The sequence below is a fragment of the Scyliorhinus canicula genome, chromosome 2 (genome assembly GCF_902713615.1).
Source record: "Scyliorhinus canicula chromosome 2, sScyCan1.1, whole genome shotgun sequence".
Classification (NCBI taxonomy): Eukaryota; Metazoa; Chordata; class Chondrichthyes; order Carcharhiniformes; family Scyliorhinidae; genus Scyliorhinus; species Scyliorhinus canicula.
In genome coordinates this window covers 285,220,628-285,240,469 of record NC_052147.1, presented here as the reverse complement: position 1 = coordinate 285,240,469, position 19,842 = coordinate 285,220,628, and the positions used below count along the sequence as shown (strand labels likewise).

At 49.1% G+C, this 19,842-nt stretch overlaps 1 protein-coding gene across 1 annotated transcript; it reads right to left on the bottom strand.

Moving 5' to 3' along the window:
* Nucleotides 1–483: 483 nt before the first annotated feature.
* Nucleotides 484–19,399, bottom strand: LOC119962225 (C-X-C chemokine receptor type 2-like). Its single transcript, XM_038790208.1, has 3 exons — nucleotides 19,305–19,399; nucleotides 18,446–18,567; nucleotides 484–1,958 (listed from the first exon to the last, which is right to left on the bottom strand). The coding sequence occupies exons 2-3, from the start codon at nucleotides 18,458–18,460 to the stop codon at nucleotides 822–824; spliced, it is 1,152 nt and encodes a 383-aa protein (XP_038646136.1). The 5' UTR covers nucleotides 18,461–18,567; nucleotides 19,305–19,399; the 3' UTR covers nucleotides 484–821.
* Nucleotides 19,400–19,842: the final 443 nt, after the last annotated feature.

Here is a 19,842-nt window from a genome sequence, read left to right as displayed (position 1 = left end):
GCCCCGTTGATGCTGACGGGAGTGTGTACAGTACTTTGCTTCCTGAAGTCAATGACCAGCTCTTTAGTTTTGCTGGCATTGAGGGAGAGATTGTTGACGCTGCACCACTCCACTAGGTTCTCTATCTCCCTCCTGTATTCTGACTCATTGTTGTTCGAGATCCGGCCCACTATGGTCGTGTCATCAGCGAACTTGTAGATGGAGTTGGAGTTGGAGCTGAATTTTGCCACGCAGTTGTGTGTGTACAGGGAGTAGAGTAGGGGGCTAAGTATGCACCGTTGTGGGGCCCCGGTATTGAGGACTATTGTGGAGGAAGTGTTGTTGTTCATTCTTACTGACTGTGGTCTGTTGGTCAGAAAGTCAAGGATCCAGTTGCAGAGTGGGGAGCCAAGTCCTAGGTTTTGGAGCTTTGATATGAGCTTGGCTGGGATTATGGTGTTGAAGGCGGAGCTGGAGTCAATGAATAGGAGTCTGATGTAGGAGTCCTTGTTGCTAAGATGCCCCGGGGATGAGTGTAGGGCCAGGGAGATGGCATCCGCTGTGGACTGGCTGTGGCGGTATGCAAATTGCCGTGGATCAAAGCATTGTGGGAGTATGAAGTTGATATATCTCATGGCCAACCTCTCGAAGCTCTCGAAGCTCTTGAAGTATCTGGAGGTGGGCACCCATGTGATCCGAACCGTTACTGAAAATAATCTTCATGTTTCACCTTTTGACAATTTTATGTGAGATATTACTTCATTGCGCCCTCTCAAAACTGCTTACTGTGTCCAGAACTGAAACCTTTACGGCTCTGTTTTAGTTCTTGGGGGCCTAGCCTATTAATTTGTCCATGCTCTTTTATCTGCTGTCTCACTGACTAGCCTGGCATTTCTATCAGATGCACCATACATGCCTGTGGAAATAAGTCCAGATTCAGTCATGGAGGCGGTAGATCTCCTGGGCTTTGACGTGATAGTTTGCTTCATGATTCCTTTCTTCACCAAAAGCTTGACCACGTTCCGCCTGAACTTCACGCCGATGAATGCATATAGGACTGGATTAATGCAGCTGTGCAGGATGCCCAAACTTTGAGTTGTCGACAGAGCCCTGTCGATATGATTGCGCCTGTCACAAGTCTCACCGATGATTTTGGCCCTCATCAGCGTGTCGATGAACACGGTGATATTGTGCGGGAGCCAACAGATGAGGAAGGCCAGCACCACCGCGATGATGACTTTCATGGCTCTCTGTTTTCGGAACCCCCTCGTTTGACACAGTCTGGAGATTATTGCGCTGTAGCAGAAGATCATGACAGCCAAAGGGATGAGGAACCCAACGAAGTGCCGCAGAAACCTGGTGGTTATTCTCCATGTTTCGGCCGATTTACCTTCGATTACCTCATAACACATAATCACTCCAGAATATGTGTATTCGCCCTTGTACAGAACTGGTAGGGAGAAAATAATGGCCACAAACCAAACAGCCCCACAGGCCAGGGTGATTAGAAATGGTCTCTTCGTGTGTGCCTGTCCAGGGTAGATCATGGACAGATAGCGGTCGACACTGATACAAGCCAGTAACAGAATCCCACTGTAAAAGTTAACTTCCTGTAACATGCTGATGATCTTACACATGGCATCGCCAAACACCCAGCCAGATACAGCATCCACTGCCCAAAATGGAAAGGTAACGGCGAATAGGAGATCTGCTGCTGCCAAATGAAGCAGGTAGTTGTCTGTGGACGATATTGTGCGTCGATTGTAAAGTAAAACCACCATTACAAGCATGTTCCCTGCCATAGCGAGGAAACAGACCAGGCTATAGACAACAGCAGTTGCCACGTTCATGGGCCAATTTTCTCTTTGTGCACAGGGTGACATTTCAGGAGGAATACTGTAGTCATCAAGAAATGAATAATTTCCAAAAATATCACCAAAGTCGAAATCGTCAAGTGCAAATTTTTGGGCGACCATTTTCTGAAAGAAAGAATAGAAAAGGGAGAGAGGTTAATCCTGTGCCGTGTTATCAGATGCGTGTTGTTATATCATGTATGTACAATGATTATTGAAGATTCATTTGCACCGGGCTGTCTGAAAATAATTGTTTTGTGATAAGGTAATCAATTGATTCTTCAAGAACTCGGCATTCCTCTAATTCTGGCCTCTTGTGCACCTCCGAACCCCCCCCCCCCCCCACTCCCCCCATTGGTGACCATGTCTCAAGGTGTCAAAGGTCAGAGCTCCTGACTTACCTCAGCAAAGTCTCCAGCTCTTAACCCGGCTCTGTCTAGTGACAACAATCTTAGCTTCTCTCGTCACTTCACCTAACCCTTCAACACTGCTTGATTCACCTTTTAAGACCATATGACCATAAAACATAGCAGCAGATTCACTCGGCCCATCGAGTCTGCTCCGCCATTCAATCGTGGCTGATATTTTTCTCATCCCCATTCTCCTGCCTTCTCCCCATAACCCCTGATCCCCTTATTAATCAAGAACCTATCGATCTCTGTCTTAAAGACACTCAGTGATTTGGCCTCCACAGCCTTCTGCGGCAAAGAGTTCCGCAGAGTCACCACCCTCTGGCTGAAGAAATTCTTAATTTTCTCAATCTTCTCCTGTTGTGCATTCAGCGGAATTAGTTTTCTTTCATTTAGAGGCATATTCCAGCAGCAAGGGGTTCTCTCCCAGCTGATGTGACAGCTGGGCAGGAAGATCCCAGGATAGAACCCTGGTTCAAAAGACCAAGGTCGGGATCCTCAGATTCTGAGACTAAGCGTTGATGCCAACGCAGAATTTGTGGACTTTCACACCCCTGGACCTATTCAGCGACCGTTAAGGGGCTAGCGCCGGCGCCATGTGGAACACAATCGATTCCCATGAGAAACGGTGCCGGATTCACCGGGTCCGTGATTGACATTGAGGAGGCTGACAAGCTGCAGTCTGTAAAAGGAAAAATGGGAAAATATGTCATTTGAAACATGGAAGTCTGGCAATGCCTGGATAAGGCTACATCAGAGAATGTAGGGAAAAATCCCACGAAGGGTGAACAGCAGCTGCAAAAGAAGGTTTTGAAATGCAGACAGCCTTTATCAAACAGGGGTATAGAAAACAACTGGTGACTATTCAAGCTGGAAAACTGGTGCATATCTTTTAAGTCACAGCACATTGAACTTTAAGTTATATGGAAAAAAAAGCAATATTCCGCACCTTCTTTGAAGTTAATTATTTTAGTAAGCAGCTAAAAAAGAATTGCTAGGATTTTCAGTTGAATTGGGTGACAAATGTTTCGGTGTGAAATTCTGCTGACACCAGGTGAATATGGGAAGCTGGAGACAACGTGTCCACAAGAACACACGTTAGCCCCAAATCGGAGTCAGAGTTCTGAGCTAAGGGCACTATTTGATAATAAAGCAACTTTAGAAATGACAGAAACCAGATGTAACACCCCTCTGGGATCAAAGCACTTTTGAACATCACAAGGGAAACAATGTAATCAGAGTTCGATGAGCAAAAGTCATGTTCACTATGAATACATAGTCGTGTTAGAAATAATTCAGATTAAAGGTACCTTGTACAATCAAGAGTAAAATAAAGCTACTTTACGATAATGTCATATAAACTTTATAACTGCTAGAAGGAGAATATAAACCCTAAATCGGGGACAACCAGCAGAGTCAGCTCTCATAGCTCGGTCATGGGAAGGATAGAGCACAGGAACTGAGCGGAACAGCGAATCCATCTGAGGAAGACCAAAAGTTAAAGAGAGATTGTCAAGGTGGACCTGAAGGTCTTTTCAACCAACCAGGAGAATCCAGAAGCAAGATCTTTTTACTTTACTGTAAAGACAGTGATTGCATCTTTTAAAAGAAAAAATATAATAATAAAATAACTTAAAAGTTTATCCTGAAACTGTGGTTATTACAAAGTCTACTTTACTTACTGAGCAATGCAGGACCCAGGATCGATGCTACTAAGTGGCAAGTAGATAAAATTCTTCTATGATGGTATGGGTTATATCGGGATATAACTTGAAAATATAATTTGACCCGAATAGCACCCACCGAAGCCTGCATCGGAGTCAGGGAGTGAGAATCCCCGTTCACCATTTAGAATGTCTTATTGACCCTTTTTGGCACAGGGGGAATTCTAAGAATCGTGGTGAGATTTTTACTTCATGGCGCCCAGCGAGGAGGCCCAGAATATTAGACGTTTCTAGGTAAAGCCAGGCTAGAATATTAGAAGTTTCTAGTCCATGTGTGAGTCAGACTTTACCTGCCGGGTTTAGTTGGAAAGACATGTGTGATTGACTTTCGTAAGGATATTCTATGGATCGAGGGGACTGAAACTCAGGTTGGGTGTGAAAATCAGTAGACTAGAAGATGCTGACCCTGAGAAAAAGATCTGCAAAACATCTTGGTGACAGCACTAAAAATCTTGCATCCATTACTGGTAAAAGGAGGCCAAAAAATAAATCATCCTTAGAGTGAGGCAGATTGTGAGGGAACATCCTAGAGGAATAGGGACGCCTAGAAACCTTTAGAGACCAATAACCAATCGACCCTTAACTAAAACAGGAAGATAGTGACATAGTCAGCCTTGGATAGGGCCCAGAAAGGGTACTTATCCTTAATTTCTGAAATTGACCTGAAAGGGACAACCAGGAACAGAAGTTAGAAATCCAAATAATGGCAATTAGAATAATCCTCTTGCTCTGAAACACGGTCAAGAGAGTTGAAGCAATGGAACAAGAGTGGAAAAGATTAACAGAGGCAAAAATCTCCTGGATAAGAGAGACTTATCAGAACGGAGGGGTCTCAATTTTTGTTTGAGTACCTAAAACCCTACAGAATAGAGGTCCAAGATCTCAGTGGATAAATGAGTGTGTGTTTAATAAGGATTTGTGAAGCCCTACAGAGTAGAGATCCAAGATCTGAGTGGATGAATGAGTGCGTGTATGTTTAATAAGGATTGGTGAAGTTCCTTTGGTGTTTGCATTTTTTTAAATGTTGTATTTTGCAAAACCGAGTTTCACATAATTAGAAGTTATAAATGGCAGGCAGAAATGTGATCAGTATTATGAGGTAGTAAATCATTATGTTCAGAACTAAATTGGTATTAGAATAAACACATAAAGAATTTAACTCCGGAGCAGTCAGAGCTCTCTGCAGGAAATTACTTTGAAACTAATGAGTTGAAATTGACATGGCATAGCTCCACCAGAGTCCTAGTGCCCAATGATCAAAGGAGGTCACTCACAGGAAAAATGATGTTTAGAATGTTAAATACATGGTAGAAGGAGCTTTAGGGAATAAAGATATTGGACCAGAAGTTCGATTAGGAGAATTACTTGCAGTATCGGGAAATGAGAGTCTGAAGCCAGGGAAAGATTTAATAAAATTAGATACAGGGAAAATTAAGATATTGAAACCAATTGATAACACAGAGGAAGTTCAGGGAAGCCACCAACTAAAACCACAGGAAAAGTAATAAGTGAAGCTGTAAAAGGTAAAGACAGCTTTACCTTAAACATACAGTTGAATTAGAGAAGCATGGTGTCTGGAGCAAAATAAATTGTATCGGAATGAAAACACCTGACCCAATTGAATAATAATAGAGGGATTATGATAATCCATAGGCAACGTATCGGCAGCAAATGAAGAACTGTAATCAGTAAGGAGTTGAGAATATGGGATGATAGATCAAGGGCTGTTATTTACGGACCTCAGTTTAAAATGATTCATTGCGAACATCAGGAAACATTGTCTCAAGGATGTAATGCATTTTGTACCCAATTGTTTGGACAGGGAGTAGCCATCTGAAACCTAGGAGAATGGTAGATACGGAGTATTCAGGCAATTTTATACTGCATTTGGGACGGCAACGATGGCGAAATGCTCTGGCTCCCAGAGAAATTTGGGGAATTCAGTTTTGTCACGATTGTTTTGCAAAATATCAGGCAACACTAATGATTAAAGTTTGTGACCACAAGATAAGATTTTGACCCTGGGAGGTGTATATGGTGTGATAATGACAAACTGTAATTACTGCAGAGAAAACCTAGCTGACGACGAAGTAATTCTGAAAGGAGGTGCAGGATTGTGGAGAAGTGGCAAACGTATATTCCCAAATAGTGAGGGAGTAAGTACATTATAGTTTAAAAGATGTTGGGATGATCCAGGGATGTAAAATTAGTTTAACAGTGTTTAGAGACTGTATCACTGCAATGATGCTGTGCCACAGGATAGATCATGGGCGGAATTCTCCAACCCCCGGGGGGTCCGAGAATCGCCCGGGGCCGACGTCAATCCCGCCCCCGCCGTGTCCCGAATTCTCCACCCCCCGAGATTCAGCGGGGGCGGGAATTGCGACGCGCTGGTCGGCGGGGCCCCTGCAGCGATTCTCCGGCCCGTGATGGGCCGAAGTCCTGCCGCTGACAGGCCTTTCCCGCCAGCGTGGTTTAAACCACCTCTGGTACTGGCGGGATTGGCGGCGCCGGCGGGCTCCGGGGTCCCGGGGTGCCCCCACGGTGGCCCGGCTGGCGGGGCGCCAAAGGCCGTTCACGCCGGCCGTCTGAGTGGGAACCACTCTGGTGCGGGCCTAGCCCCTAAAGGTGCGGAGAATTCCTCAACTTTGGGAAGGCCCGACGCCGGAGTGGTTCACGCCACTCCACAACGCCGGGACCCCCCACCCCACCGGGTAGGGGAGAATCCCAGCCATTCCCCAAACCGCTCAGACAAGGGAAAAGGGAATGTTTGGTTATGAGTGTCAGGGGATTACTGCACCCTCACACCCATCTGGCAGAGTATCAAAGCAGATTGTAACAGAGGTAACAGGTTTAACATGACAACGTATATACACGGTCTGTGCCCTAACCCCTATAACTACACTGTGCCCTGCAGCCATGCCAACTTAACTGGGGTCTAACTTGCTGGCCTTTAGGGGCCGAACACTACGCGGTTCCCCAGACGGTACAGCAGGAGTGGAGATGGACTGGAGATGGACTGGAGATGGACTGGAGATGGACTGGAGATGGACTGGAGATGGACCGCTGTGATTCCTGGCCTGCCACCTGGGTCCCCGTTGGCGCACGTCTCCTGGGGCGACGTGGCCTGGATGGGTCCGGTTGCTGCTCTGACGTCCCAGGTGGCGTGGTGCTGCCCTTTTCTGCCCGCTGCCTACTCACCCTGGCCGCCCTGTTACATCCGGCACTGCTAGTCAGTCTGGACGGTGTTGCCCACGGTGCTGACCATCTCTGCCACCGGTGCCCAGACACGGCGGACACAGCGGCTGGCAGCCTCCTTCCCAGACAGGGTTAAAGGGTCATACTCCTCTCCTCCACCGTGTCCGGGGGGGGGGGGGTCTCCAGCTCGGGGTCAGGGAAACGGTCTCCTTGATGCCGTCCTGTTGGCTGTGTGTGGGGAGTTCCGAGTGTATGGGTGGCTGTATCTTGTCAGCCTCCTGAGTGTCAATCACGGACCCGGTGAATCCCGGCCCATTGCTCATTGGAATCGATTGTGTTCCACGTGGTGCCGGCCCCGTAACAGAAGCTGAATCGGCCCAGGTGCGGGATTAGTTTTGCTGTTGTAGAAATCCACGAATTCTGCGCGGCGTCAGCACTTAGGGCGAGATTCTCCGCAAATGCGGAGAAATCGTAAAGGCTGCCGTGGGACAGGACGTGACCCACGGCAGCCTTCACGGCCACTTCCGGGGCCGATTCCCCCCCCCCCCCACCCCGGGCGGGGCTAGGAGCGCGGCCCCGTGCGTTACGGACGCACGTCAAGCGTCACGGCAGCCGACGTGGCCGATGACATCACCCGTGCATGCGCAGGTTGGACAACGCCAACCCGCACATGCGCAGTTGCCGTCTTGATCTTGCCGGGCGGCGGAGGGGTAAGAGTGCGTCTGTTTTGGACGCTGGCCTGACGATCGGTGGGCACCGATCGCGGGCCTGTCCCCTCCCGAGCACAGTCGTGGTGCTCCCGCGCCAATCGGGCCTCTAGATGCCCCAAACGGGCATCTGGCGCCCGTTTCACGACGGCGCGAGCAGGTGTGTTTGCTGCCGTGGTGAAACGGGCGTGATGGCCTGGCCGCTCGGCCCATCGGCCTCGGAGAATCGCCGCTCGCCATAAAAAACGGCGAGCATTGATTTGTGTTGTGGGTCGGGCGTGGTGGGGGGGAGAATAGCGGGAGGGCGTGAAAAATGTCGGGAGGCCCTCCCGCTATTCTCCCAACTGGCGTGGGGGGGGCGGAGAATCGCGCCCTTAGTCTCAGGAACGGAGAATTGGCCCCGTAACTTGAACTTTTTTTATAGAACGTAGAGGAACAGAGTCATGGGACCACTAATCAGTCTTAGCAACAAGAAAAATACATTTATTAAGGATGAAAAAAATTGGAATATGATACAATCCTCCTTTAATTTCCCCCTTACCTTAACAAATGCACACAGATTTACAGATTGACATGGATTACAAAGTACATCATTAACTACGATGGTCTCATTAGCAGAAAAAGTCCCTGTGGTCAAATACGCACACTCGGTTAGAGAGTGTCAAAGACACACACATACTGTAAGAGTCCTTCGTGTTTATTTCCCGTGTTTCCATTTATTTTAGTTTATTATTTTTGGTCCGTGGACCCATAATCAGGATGTGCCTTTAAGGAGAAGAGTGTTTGATGGGACAGCGTGTTCCTAGGTTTTGTATTTTGGAGGAGAGACCAAACTTTTCAATGCCGAGTGAATCATAGGAACCGTTTTTGGAGGAAGTGGGTTCGAACTGGCAGCCAGTGGGTTTGGCCAGGGACAGTGTTCTGGTTGATTGTGCTTGGTTCCTGCGTGCTCTTTTCTGAGAGAACCTGCCGGAGGCCTCGAGAACCTGGAAGGAAGAGGAGCCGTGTTTCCCCCTCTCTCTCTGCTGCCAATGTACTGCTGTCTCTGTGAGTCCACAGTGAAGATCATTACAAAGAAAATAAAGAACCCAACTAAAGCCCGAACCTTGTGAAAGAAGCTAACTGGGAGACATCAATCTGAATCAAAGACCCAAATCCCTTTTATTTTAGTGTTATTTCTTTCACTTTCAATCACCTTTAACCCTCTGTGTTGTTTATTTATGATGTGAAGTTCCGCACGCATGAATGCGGACTCAACCGGGATCTGGGATTCATGTCGCATTACATTCGGCCCCCACCAACAAGCCTGGACTTGCAGAGGCCTACCGACTGAACTGGCTTGGGACAATTCACACCTCTTTAACCTGGAGTTACCTCTCTCTCTGCATCTTTGATGATTTGATTGCCTGCAGGTGCTCGCATTCCGGGGCATCTCTGACTGTGTCTATATAAACATTTCTGGAACAAGCCTTTCCATTCACCTGAAGAAGGAGCCGTGCTCCGAAAGCTCGTGTTTGAAACAAACCTGTTGGACTTTAACCTGGTGTTGTAAGACTTCTTACTTGTTTATTTATGAGTGTGTAGAGAGTGCGGGGAGTTGGAAAAGGCGGGGAGGGGTTGGGAATCAGATAGTGGAAATCCAGATGTATTTTTTGCCTATTTAATTATAATTATTGTTAATAATTACAGATTATTTGTGTTTCGATTTACAAACCCGGTGATTGTCATCATCTTTACTCAACCAAATAAGAAGCCTTACAACACCAGGGTAAAGTCCAAAAGCTTTGTTTCAAATCTCTAGCTTTCCAAGCACTGCTCCTTCCTCAGGTGAATGAAGAGGTAGATTTCAGAAACATTTATAGAGACAAAGTCAACGATGCAAGACGATACTTTGAATGCGAGGCTTTGCAAGTAATTAAGTCTTTACAGGTCCAGGCGGAGCAACTGGAGAGAGGGATAATCCCAGGTTAAAGAGGTGTGAATTGTTGGTGCGCGTCCTGAAGGCCGCCTTGGAGAACGTTTACCCGGAGATCAGAGGCTGAATGCCCTTGACTGCTGAAGTGTTCCCCGACTGGAAGAGAACATTCCTGCCTGGTGATTGTCGCACGATGCCCGTTCATTCGTTGTCACAGCGTCTGCATGGTCTCGCCAATGTACCACGCTTCGGGACATCCTTTCCTGCAGCGTATGAGGTAGATAACGTTAGCTGAGTCGCACGAGTATGTACCGCGTACCTGGTGAGTGGTGTTCTCATGTGTAATGGTGGTATCCATGTCGATGATCTGGCACGTCTTGCAGAGATTGCCCTGGCAGGGTTGTGTGGTGTTGTGGTCGTTGTTCTGAAGGCTGGGTAGTTTTCTGCAAACAATGGTTTGTTTGAGGTTGCGCGGTTGTTTGAAGGCAAGTTGTTGGAGTGTGGGGATGACCTTGGCAAGATGTTTGTCTTCATCAATGACGTGTTGAAGGCTGCGAAGATGATGTCGTAGTTTCTCCGCTCCGGGAAAGTACTGGACGACGAAGGGTACTCTGTCAGTTGTGTCCCGTGTTTGTCTTCTGAGGAGGTCGGTGCGATTTTTTGCTGTGACGCGTTGGAACTGTCGATCGATGAGTCGAGCCCCATATCCCGTTGGTACGAGGGCATCTTTCAGCGTCTGTAGATGTCTGTTACGCTCCTCCTCGTCTGAGCAGATCCTGTGGATACGGAGGGCTTGTCCATAGGGGATGGCTTCTTTAATGTGTTTAGGGTGGAGAAGTGGAGCATCGTGAGGTTATCCGTGGGCTTGCGGTAAAGCGAAGTGCTGAGGTGACCGTCCTTGATAGAAATGAGTGCGACACCTGAGGAAGGAGCAGTGCTCCAAAAGCTAGTGATTCAAAACAAACCTGTTGAACTTTAACCTGGTGTTGTCAGACTAATTTCACCTGCATTGTGACTCCGGGTCAGGTGTGGCTGGACTAGATCAAGGTGTTGTGAAAATATAAACATGTTTGTCCAGCAGGAATCTAACTACAGGTTTTACGCTTCCAGGCACATCAACATTGTTCTTGATTCTCCGCAACCCGACATTGAAATCGCATCCGGCGCTGGGGCAGAGAATCCAGCTTCACGCATGGAATTGGGACCGGCGTCTATGGCCTGGGGACATAGTCCCTGAAACGAAGACTCCAGCCCAGTAAACCCACCAATAACTATACCTTATTTCTAATGTTTACCAATACAAATATAAATCCCTGAAAACTACCTTTACTTTCCGCACAAAGGGCTTTTTTGCATTTGGTTTAGCACTCCACTGTATAGGGAGCACTCGCATGGAATGAGCTAATTAGTGGCTTTCATGTATTTTTGAACCATCCCTGGGATGTAAGAATGGTAGGCTGGGCCAACGTTCATTGCCCATCCCGAATTTCCCCTTAACTGAATGGGTTGCTCGACATTTTAACCACATTGCTGTGGGTCTGGAATCGCTCTGCGCCGGTCGGTGGGCCCCCCCCCCCGCCACCGGCGATTCTCCGGCCTGCGATGGGCCGAAGTCTCCCGCCGCTGTCATGCGTCTCCCACCGGCGTGGATCAAACCACCTACCTTACCGGCAGGAGCAGGCGGCGCGGGCAGGCTCCGGGGTACTGGGGGGGGGGGGGGGTGCGAGGTGATCTGGCCCCGGGGGGGTGCCCCCATGGTGGCCTGGCCCGCGATCAGGGCCCACAAGGGACCCTCCCCGTGTGTGCATGGGTTTCCTCCGGGTGCTCCGGTTTCCTCCCACAGTCCAAAGATGTGCAGGTTAGGTGGACTGGCCATGATAAATTGCCCTTAGTGACCAAAATTGCCCTTAGTGTTGGGTGGGTTTACTGGGTTATGAGGAGAGGGTGGAGGTGTTGACCTCAGGTAGGGTGCTCTTTCCAAGAGCCGGTGCAGACTCGATGGGCCGAGTGGCCTCCTTCTGCACTGTAAATTCTGTGATAATCTATGATTAATCTTGGACAAAGGTTCGGCATAACACCGTGGGCCATAGGGCCTGTTCTGTGCTGTATTTTTCTATGTTCTATGTTATGTTCTAACCCCGTGCCTAACCAGCCTCTCGTCAGAGCTGAAACACTCCAGCCCAGGCAACATCCTGGGCAATCTCCTCTGCACCTTCTCTGGTGCAATCACTTCCTTCCTTCCTACAGTGTGCACTTTAACTGTGGCCTAACACATGTTTTACACAGCGTCATCACAACCTCCCTGCTCCTATATCCAATACCCCGGCCAATAAAGGCAAGTATCCCACCTGCCTTCTTAATCACCTTATCTACCTGTTCTACTGCCTTCAGGGATCTTTGGACAAGACCCCAGGGTCACTCTGGTGCTCTGTGCTTCCTCGGGTCTGACCGTTCATTGTGTATTCTCTTGCCTCGTTAGTCCTCCCAAAATGCATCACCTCCCACTCTTCAGGGTTAAATTCCATTTGCCACTGCTCTGCCCATCTGACCAGCCCGTCTCTATCGTCCAGTAATCTAACGGTTTCTTGCTCGCTATTTGCCCCATCACTAATTTTTTTGTAATCTGCGAATTTACTGATCAAACTCTTATTCACGTCTAGATCACCGATAGACGTCACAAACAGCTCGGGGGCAATCCCACTCCGGCGCTGCCGCTCCTGGATGCTGGATGGGTTCTCGAAGCTGGAGGATGTTTTCATTTTAAAGGCAGCCGTGCTCCTGCTGCGTTTTCCCAACGCAAGTCTTTATTAAACTGGCCCAGGATGGCAGCCTACAGTGAGCTTGCCTCGTGGCACAGTCACACGACTACGGCGAGGCCGATTGGATACAGAGGACTGTTCCATTCAAACCCAAACGGATGCAAATAGCAGGGCCTGTAACCGGGAGCAGCAGCTCGCTGTGTTCAGATAAGCGAGAGAGGGGCACCCTCAAGATGGAGGCACCCCTCGCAATAGCTGAGCCCCCCCCCCAAGCTATGTGCCCGCCGCCACTTGGGGAGTGAAAGTCCTTTGGAGCTGTGAGGTGAATGTCGGACACAAATTGGAAATAGTTGCAGAGAGAGAAGTTTCTGGCATGGACCAAATAGATTTCCCTCGCTTAAGGCCTCCCATGTTTCAGATAGAAGGCAGTACGTTACCCCGGAAAGGGGCAGCACGGTGACACAGTGGTTAGCACAGTTGTTTCACAGCTCCAGGGTACCAGGTTCGATTCCCGGCTTGGGTCACTGTCTGTGCGGAGTCTGCACAACCTCCCCGTGTCTGCGTGGGTTTCCTCCGGGTGCTCCGGTTTCCTCCCACAGTCCAAAGATGTGCAGGTTAGGTGGATTGGCCATGATAAATTGCCCTTAGTGTCCAAAAATTGCCCTTAGTGTTGGGTGGGGTTACTGGGTTATGGGGATAGTGTGGAGGTGTTGACCTTGGGTAGGGTGCTCTTTCCAAGAGCCGGTGCAGACTCGATGGGCCGAATGGCCTCCTTCTGCACTGTAAATTTTATGAAAACAGGTTAGGTGCATTGGCCGTGCTAAATTGCCGCTCAGTGTCCAAAAAGGTTAATTAGGGTTACTAGGGGATGGGGTGGAGCATGTGTGGGGTGCCCTTTCCAAGGGCCGGTGCAGACTCGATGGGCTGAATGGCCTCCACCTGCACTGTAAATTCTATCTATTGTTAAGCTAATAAGGAAATTCTGAAGCTGAACACACATCTGTTGGGAGACTGGATATGACATCTCGACCCGAATCCTCCGGCCGTTGGGATAGCCAGTGACCACCGGGAGCGCACCCCCTGCCCACGGGTTTCCCGGCAGGGTAGGGGGGCCTCAATGGAAAATCCCATTGACAAGCAGAGAGAAGAGAGAATCCCCCCCCCCCCGCCAGCGAATGGCTCGCAGTGAGAAACACGCGGCTGGGAGACCTGGGAATCCCATCCCCCACGTACACTGGGGTGAGTGTCACTGTCTCAGTTTGCCTGCAGCAGCCTCGATGCCGAGAAAGCAGCGATTCTGTCTGTAGCACAGCTGTGGCTGGTCTCATTTTAAAGAGCAAACTCCTGTTTCAGCACCTTTCAAAGTGGACATCGGGGTTGTGTGGCATAAATCATAATAATAATGATAAATAGGCCTCCGGCCGGTGTTTCGGTCTGAACGAGTTGGAGCTTTCACCAGCGGCTCTGACCAGTTTCACCCGCAACGGAATCAAAGGTCAGTCTTGAAATTTTCACATCTCTGGAAAAGCAGGGATTTTTGCACTGGCAGCGGCTCCCATAATCTGCCCCCCTGGACCCCTGACCTTTCATACTCACGACCCCAGTCACCACATTCAGGCACCTGTTCGGGTACAGAAAGGGAGAATTCAGAATGTCCAATTCACCTAACCTGCACGTCTTTGGACTGTGGGAGGAAGCCGGAGCACCCGGAGGGAACCCACGCACACACGGGGAGGACGTGCAGACTCCACACTGACAGTGACCCAAGCCGGGAATCGAACCTGGGACTCTGGCGCTGTGAAGTGTAGTGAATGTAATTCACACTGTATTGTGTTGTGTCCTTGTGGGCTCTGTCTGTGAGCCGTTGCGCGGCTCTGCCCATAGGGGGAGATGAGGAGCTTGTACAGGGCTCCAACCTCGGCTCCGCCCATGGCCCCTCCCACTACCAGGGTATAAAGTGCTGCAGCCGTGTGAGCCTGCCCTCAGTTCTTCTGGTCGCAGGCAGGCTCAGTTGTAAGTCTATTAAAACCACAATTTACTTCCAATCGTGTTCTGAGTGAATTGATGGTCACATCATGAAGCAGCAGTGCTAACCACTGTGCAACCGTGCCGCCCTTTACATCAGTGCATTGGAATGTCAATTTGACACCCCACAACTGGTCTGCCAGGTTTGAAAGAGGTCAGGTTGGGTGATTGGTCAATGCACTCTGATAATCTCGCTGTGTCACTCGAGGTCAGGAGTTCGGTGGCAAGAAGGATTGTGTTTCAGGTGGGTTTTGGCTCCAGTGGAGGATGTAGGTCAGGGGCAAGAAACTCCCAGAAGAGCGCGGTGCTTGGGAATCGGGAGCTGCGATTCCAGTACTACCCTATGTGGTGAATGTAATTCACACTGTATTGTATTATGTCCTTGTGGGCTCTGTCTGTGAGCCATTGCGCAGCTCTGCCCATAGGGGGAGATGAGGAGCTTGTGCAGGGCTCCATCCTTGGCTCCGCCCATGGCCCCGCCAATGGCCCCTCCCACTACCGGAAGGATAAAGTGCTGCAGCCGTGTTAGCCTGCCCTCAGTTCTTCTGATCACAGGCAGGCTCAGTTGTAAGACTATTAAAACCACAGTTTACTTCCAATCGTGTTCCGAGTGAATTGATGGTCACATCACCCTACATCTGTCTGAAAGAATTAACAGGTATTATCCTTGACTTTTTGAATTAAAAAAAATATATTTGCTGCTTCAATGCATTTTGCGGACTGCGATTTGTCCTTTAATGCCGAGTAGCTCAAGCCGCTCACGCCGTTGTGTCATCCTTGCTTCACTCCCTCGCCTTCAGATTTGGGCAACACCCCAGCCAAAGGAAACAACCACAGTTGCCCAGACAACTGGGGAAGACATTCAGCTCGGCCGCTCTTGTTTCCACGTTATGGAACAAGGATTTTCCTTCTCCTGGTTGGTACAACTGCTGAATTCCACCCAGAAGAAGACACCAAAGCAAATAAGCATCTTCCTCCTGTCCCTGCACCTGTAGCTCCAAATCCACAATTGTTCCCCTCTTCCATTTATCCCCTGTTGACAGAACGTTGCTGATCTCTTCCCGAGTCCCAGGGGAACAGACTGCAGACGTTCCCACGTGGCTGCTTGAGCTCTGACTGGTGTCACAGCTCTCGCTCAGCAACGCAGACGGACTGAATCCTGAATTGTCTCAGCGCATAAAGATGAGAAGGGTCTGAGCGGATTACAGACAGATACCCGAACTTGTGGCTAATTCATGGTGGGCCGGAAACTGCAAAGTGTTTGAGGGCCTGGACGTTATTCCTACCCAGGTCTTCTGTCCCTTGCTGTTTTCACCTCCACCCAAATGCACTCCACACCATCCGAGTCCAGATCGCCTCTCACAATTGTCCTCGTTTCATAGAATCATAGAATCCCTACAGTGAAGAGGCAGGCCATTCTACCCATCGATTCTGGACCCACCCTCCGAAACAGCCCCCCCAACTGGCCCCACTCCAACACCCGCTCCCCGTGATCCCGACTAACCGACACATCTTTGGACACCGAGGGGCGATTTTGGCCCGACCAATCCACCTAACCTGCACAGCTTTGGGCTGTGGGAGGAAACCGGAGCACCCGGAGGAAACCCACGCGGACACGGGGAGAACGTGCAGACTCCACACAGACAGTCAGCTAAGGTTGGAATTGAGCCTGGGCCCTGGCGCTGTGAGGCAGCAGTGCTAACCGCTGTGCCACCATGCTGCCTCTCTCATTAACTGTGCTACCCCACCACCTTTTCCATCCCTCCTGCCGTTCCGAATGGTCAAAATTCCCTGAATGTTCGGTTCCCAGATTTTATCTCCTTGTAATGGCTATGAGATCATCTCCATTTATCTCTATTTGCACCGCCAGTTCACCCACTTTATTCCAAATGCTTCATGCGATAAGATACAAAACCTTTAAGCTTGCCTTTTTGCCAAAATTTTAACCATCCTAACTTTTGTTTGTACCGTGGCCCTATTCGCCTCTCGCCCCAGATTACCCCGTCTACCGGCTTTGCAATTTACTGTTCCATCTTTTATTCCTGTCCTTGTTTCTCTTTCCCACATCTCCCGGATTAGGTTCCCATCCCCCTGTCATTCTCGTTTAAACCAACCCCAAATACTCTCGCAAACACTCCCCTCAGACGTCAGTTCCAGTCCTGTCCAGGTATAACCCGTCCAGTTTGTGCAGGTCCCATCTCCCCCAGAACCAGTTCCAATGCCCCAGGAATCTGAAACCCTCCCCCTCGCACCATCTCTTCAGCCACTTAATCATCCAATCTATCCTGCTATTTCTACTCTGACTGGTACGTGGCACTGGTAGTAATCCCGCGATCACTACCTTTGAGGTCTTACTTCTCAACTTATTTCCTAACTCCCTATATTCTGTTTTCAGGACCTCATCCCTTTTTCTTTTCCAAATTTAGAGTACCCAATTAATTTTTCCCAATTAAGTAGCAATTTAGCGTGGCCAATACTCATCTTTGAGTTGTGGGGGTGAAACCCACTCAAACACGAGGAGAATGTGCAAACTCCACACGGACAGTAACCCAGAGCCGGGATCAAACCTGGGACCTCGGCGCCGTGAGGCAGCAATGCTAACCACTGTGCCACCGTGCTGCCCTCTCATCCCTTTTTTTAACCGATGACGCTGGTACCGATGTTTACCACAACCACTGGCTGCTCACCCCCCCCCGCCCCTCCGGAATGTCCTGTACCCGCTCCAAGGCAACCTTGACCCTTACACAAGGGAGGCAACATACCATCCTGGAGTCTCGGCTGCGGCCACAGAAATCCTTGTCTATTCGCGTTACAATTGATTCCCCTATAATTATTGCATTCCCATACTTTTACTCCTCCATTCTGCAACAGAACCAATCATGGTGTAACGAATTTGGATGTTGCTGCTTTCCTCCCGAGAGGTCATTCCCCTCAACAGTACCCAAAGCGGTATATCTGTTTTTCAGGGGAATGGCCACAGCAGATTCCTGCACTGTCTGCCTCGCTCTCTTGTTCTGTCTGGTGGTCACCCATTCCCTTCCTGCCTGTGAAGTCTGAGTCTGTGGCGTGACCGCCTCTCCCTACGTGCCATCCACCACACTCTCCACCTCGCAGATGCTCCACAATGTCCCCAATCGCCGCTCCAGCTCCACAACCTGGGCTTCCAGGAGCTGCAGCTGGAGTCACTTCCTGCTCACATGCTGGTCCCGGACACTGGAAATGTTCCCGGCCTCCCACATGGAGCAAGAGGAGCAAATCATGGCTTGGAGCTCTCCTGCCATGATCTACCCTTTCAAATTAAGCTTTGGAAGATGTTTAATATCAGATTATATCCAGTTCTCCAGGGTCCTTCTTCCCTGGTTCTTGCCACTGGAGAATGTAGCCCTTTCACAGTAAACCACAAAAGACATTCCAGACTGTGCGCGATAAAAGTAGTAAATACTTACGCGACCTTACCCACTGCTTACCAAACAGCTCTCTCCTGTAGCCTCTACTTCAGCAGCAGGGCAGGACCATTCTCTGAACATGTAATAATTTAGAAATCAAAGAAAAAAAATCCAAAGCCTCTTTCCACTCGCCACCAAATTCCCACTCTGCTCCAAATACGCGGTACACAGACTCACGCTGGCTGCGTCTTCATCGGGGTGTGTTCTCTCCCACTACTCAAGCACAAAGCTCACTGATCACGTGCTTTCAAAGCTCCTTTCCTTAAATACAGTTGAGGTGAGCTGAGATGTCTCCCACGCCAGTAAACAGTACCTAGGAAGGCCGACTTAAGCTTCAGGTTAACTGTCCCTCAGTCAACTAGCTTCTCAATCTCTAGCTTTTTAACTAGACTACTGAACTGACAAAAAAAAAGAAAGAAAAAGACTTACCAGTTCAATTCCCATTGAAATTTCCAATATTCACAATCACTCTGGCGGGGTTGCAATCCCAAATCGTTCTCTTCCACTGCTCCTGTGCGAAGCTCAGAGCGAGCTGATGGAGTTACTCACAGCTAAACGTTAAAACAGAGCATGGCAGTGAAATGAAAAAATGAAACGAAATGAAAATCGCTTTATTGTCGCGAGTAGGCTTCAATGAAGTTACTGTGAAAAGCCCCTAGTCGCCACATTCCGGCGCCTGTCCGGGGAGGCTGGCACGGGAATCGAACCGTGCTGCTGGCCTGCCTTGGTCTGCTGTAAAAGCCAGCGATTTAGCCCAGTGAGCTAAACCAGCCCCTGAGTTTAACATGAAGGAAAGAGAAATGAACCCAGACTTTCATTCACATAGCGCCTTTCACAACCTTTCTAAAGGAGGTTATGGATAATGAAGTGGTCACTCTCTCGGAATCGAAGAAACGCAGCGGCCAGTTTGTCCAGGTAAGCCCCCAGAAACACTGTGAAAATGTCTCGGTCTGCTGCTTTAGTGTTGGTAACAGAGGGATGAATATCAGCCAGGGCAACCAGAGAAAATGTCACCAACTCTGGTGGAGTGCACCAGGATCTTTCTCACCCACCTGAAATGGCAGTGGGGTCCCTGGTTTCACAACGGTTTAACAATGCTGTCCCGAGTTGGAGCTTCTAGCTCAGAGGCATGAATGTAACCAACCGAGCCAAGGCTGAGAGATGGCACAACAAACTGCCTTTATATTATCCACATGAGCAGCATGGCAGGATGCCCAGTGCTATGCCAATAGAAAGCTGAGGCCTTCCAATAACTAAATTGAACAGCTTCAAAGTAACACCAACGTACCTTGGCAAAAGATGTTGATTTTGCCAGTCTCAAAGTGTGTTGAATGGTTTCCCTGATCAGAGAGCGTGGCAAGCCACAGAGCCGACAACTCGCTGGCTGCTCCCGTGTTGAATGGCATGAACACAGCTTTATATTTCGACAGAGCGGGAGCACTGTTTAGTGAGTGTCCTGTCGGTGTTTTGTAAAGTGGCAGGCAGTGTTGCAATAGGGGAAGTAATTTAAAGGCACTGTGCCTGTAAGAAGTGACTCAATGGTTTTTAATTAAACCTCATGGCCTGTGGCACGGGTGCCAAATTGCTGCATATCTTCAGCCGGAGGTCAGTTTGGGATCAGGAATGTCACAATGGGAGTTGTACCTCCTCTCCTTTGGGGTGATAGAAGGGGAGAATCGGGATTGCAATTTCTTGAGTAAAGTTTATGTAAAAGAGCGAGGTATCAAATAAATCACAAAGTGACTTATTGAAAGAAACGTGATGTGGAGATGCCGGCGTTGGACTGGGGCGGGCACAGTAAGAAGCCTTACAACACCAGGTTGAAG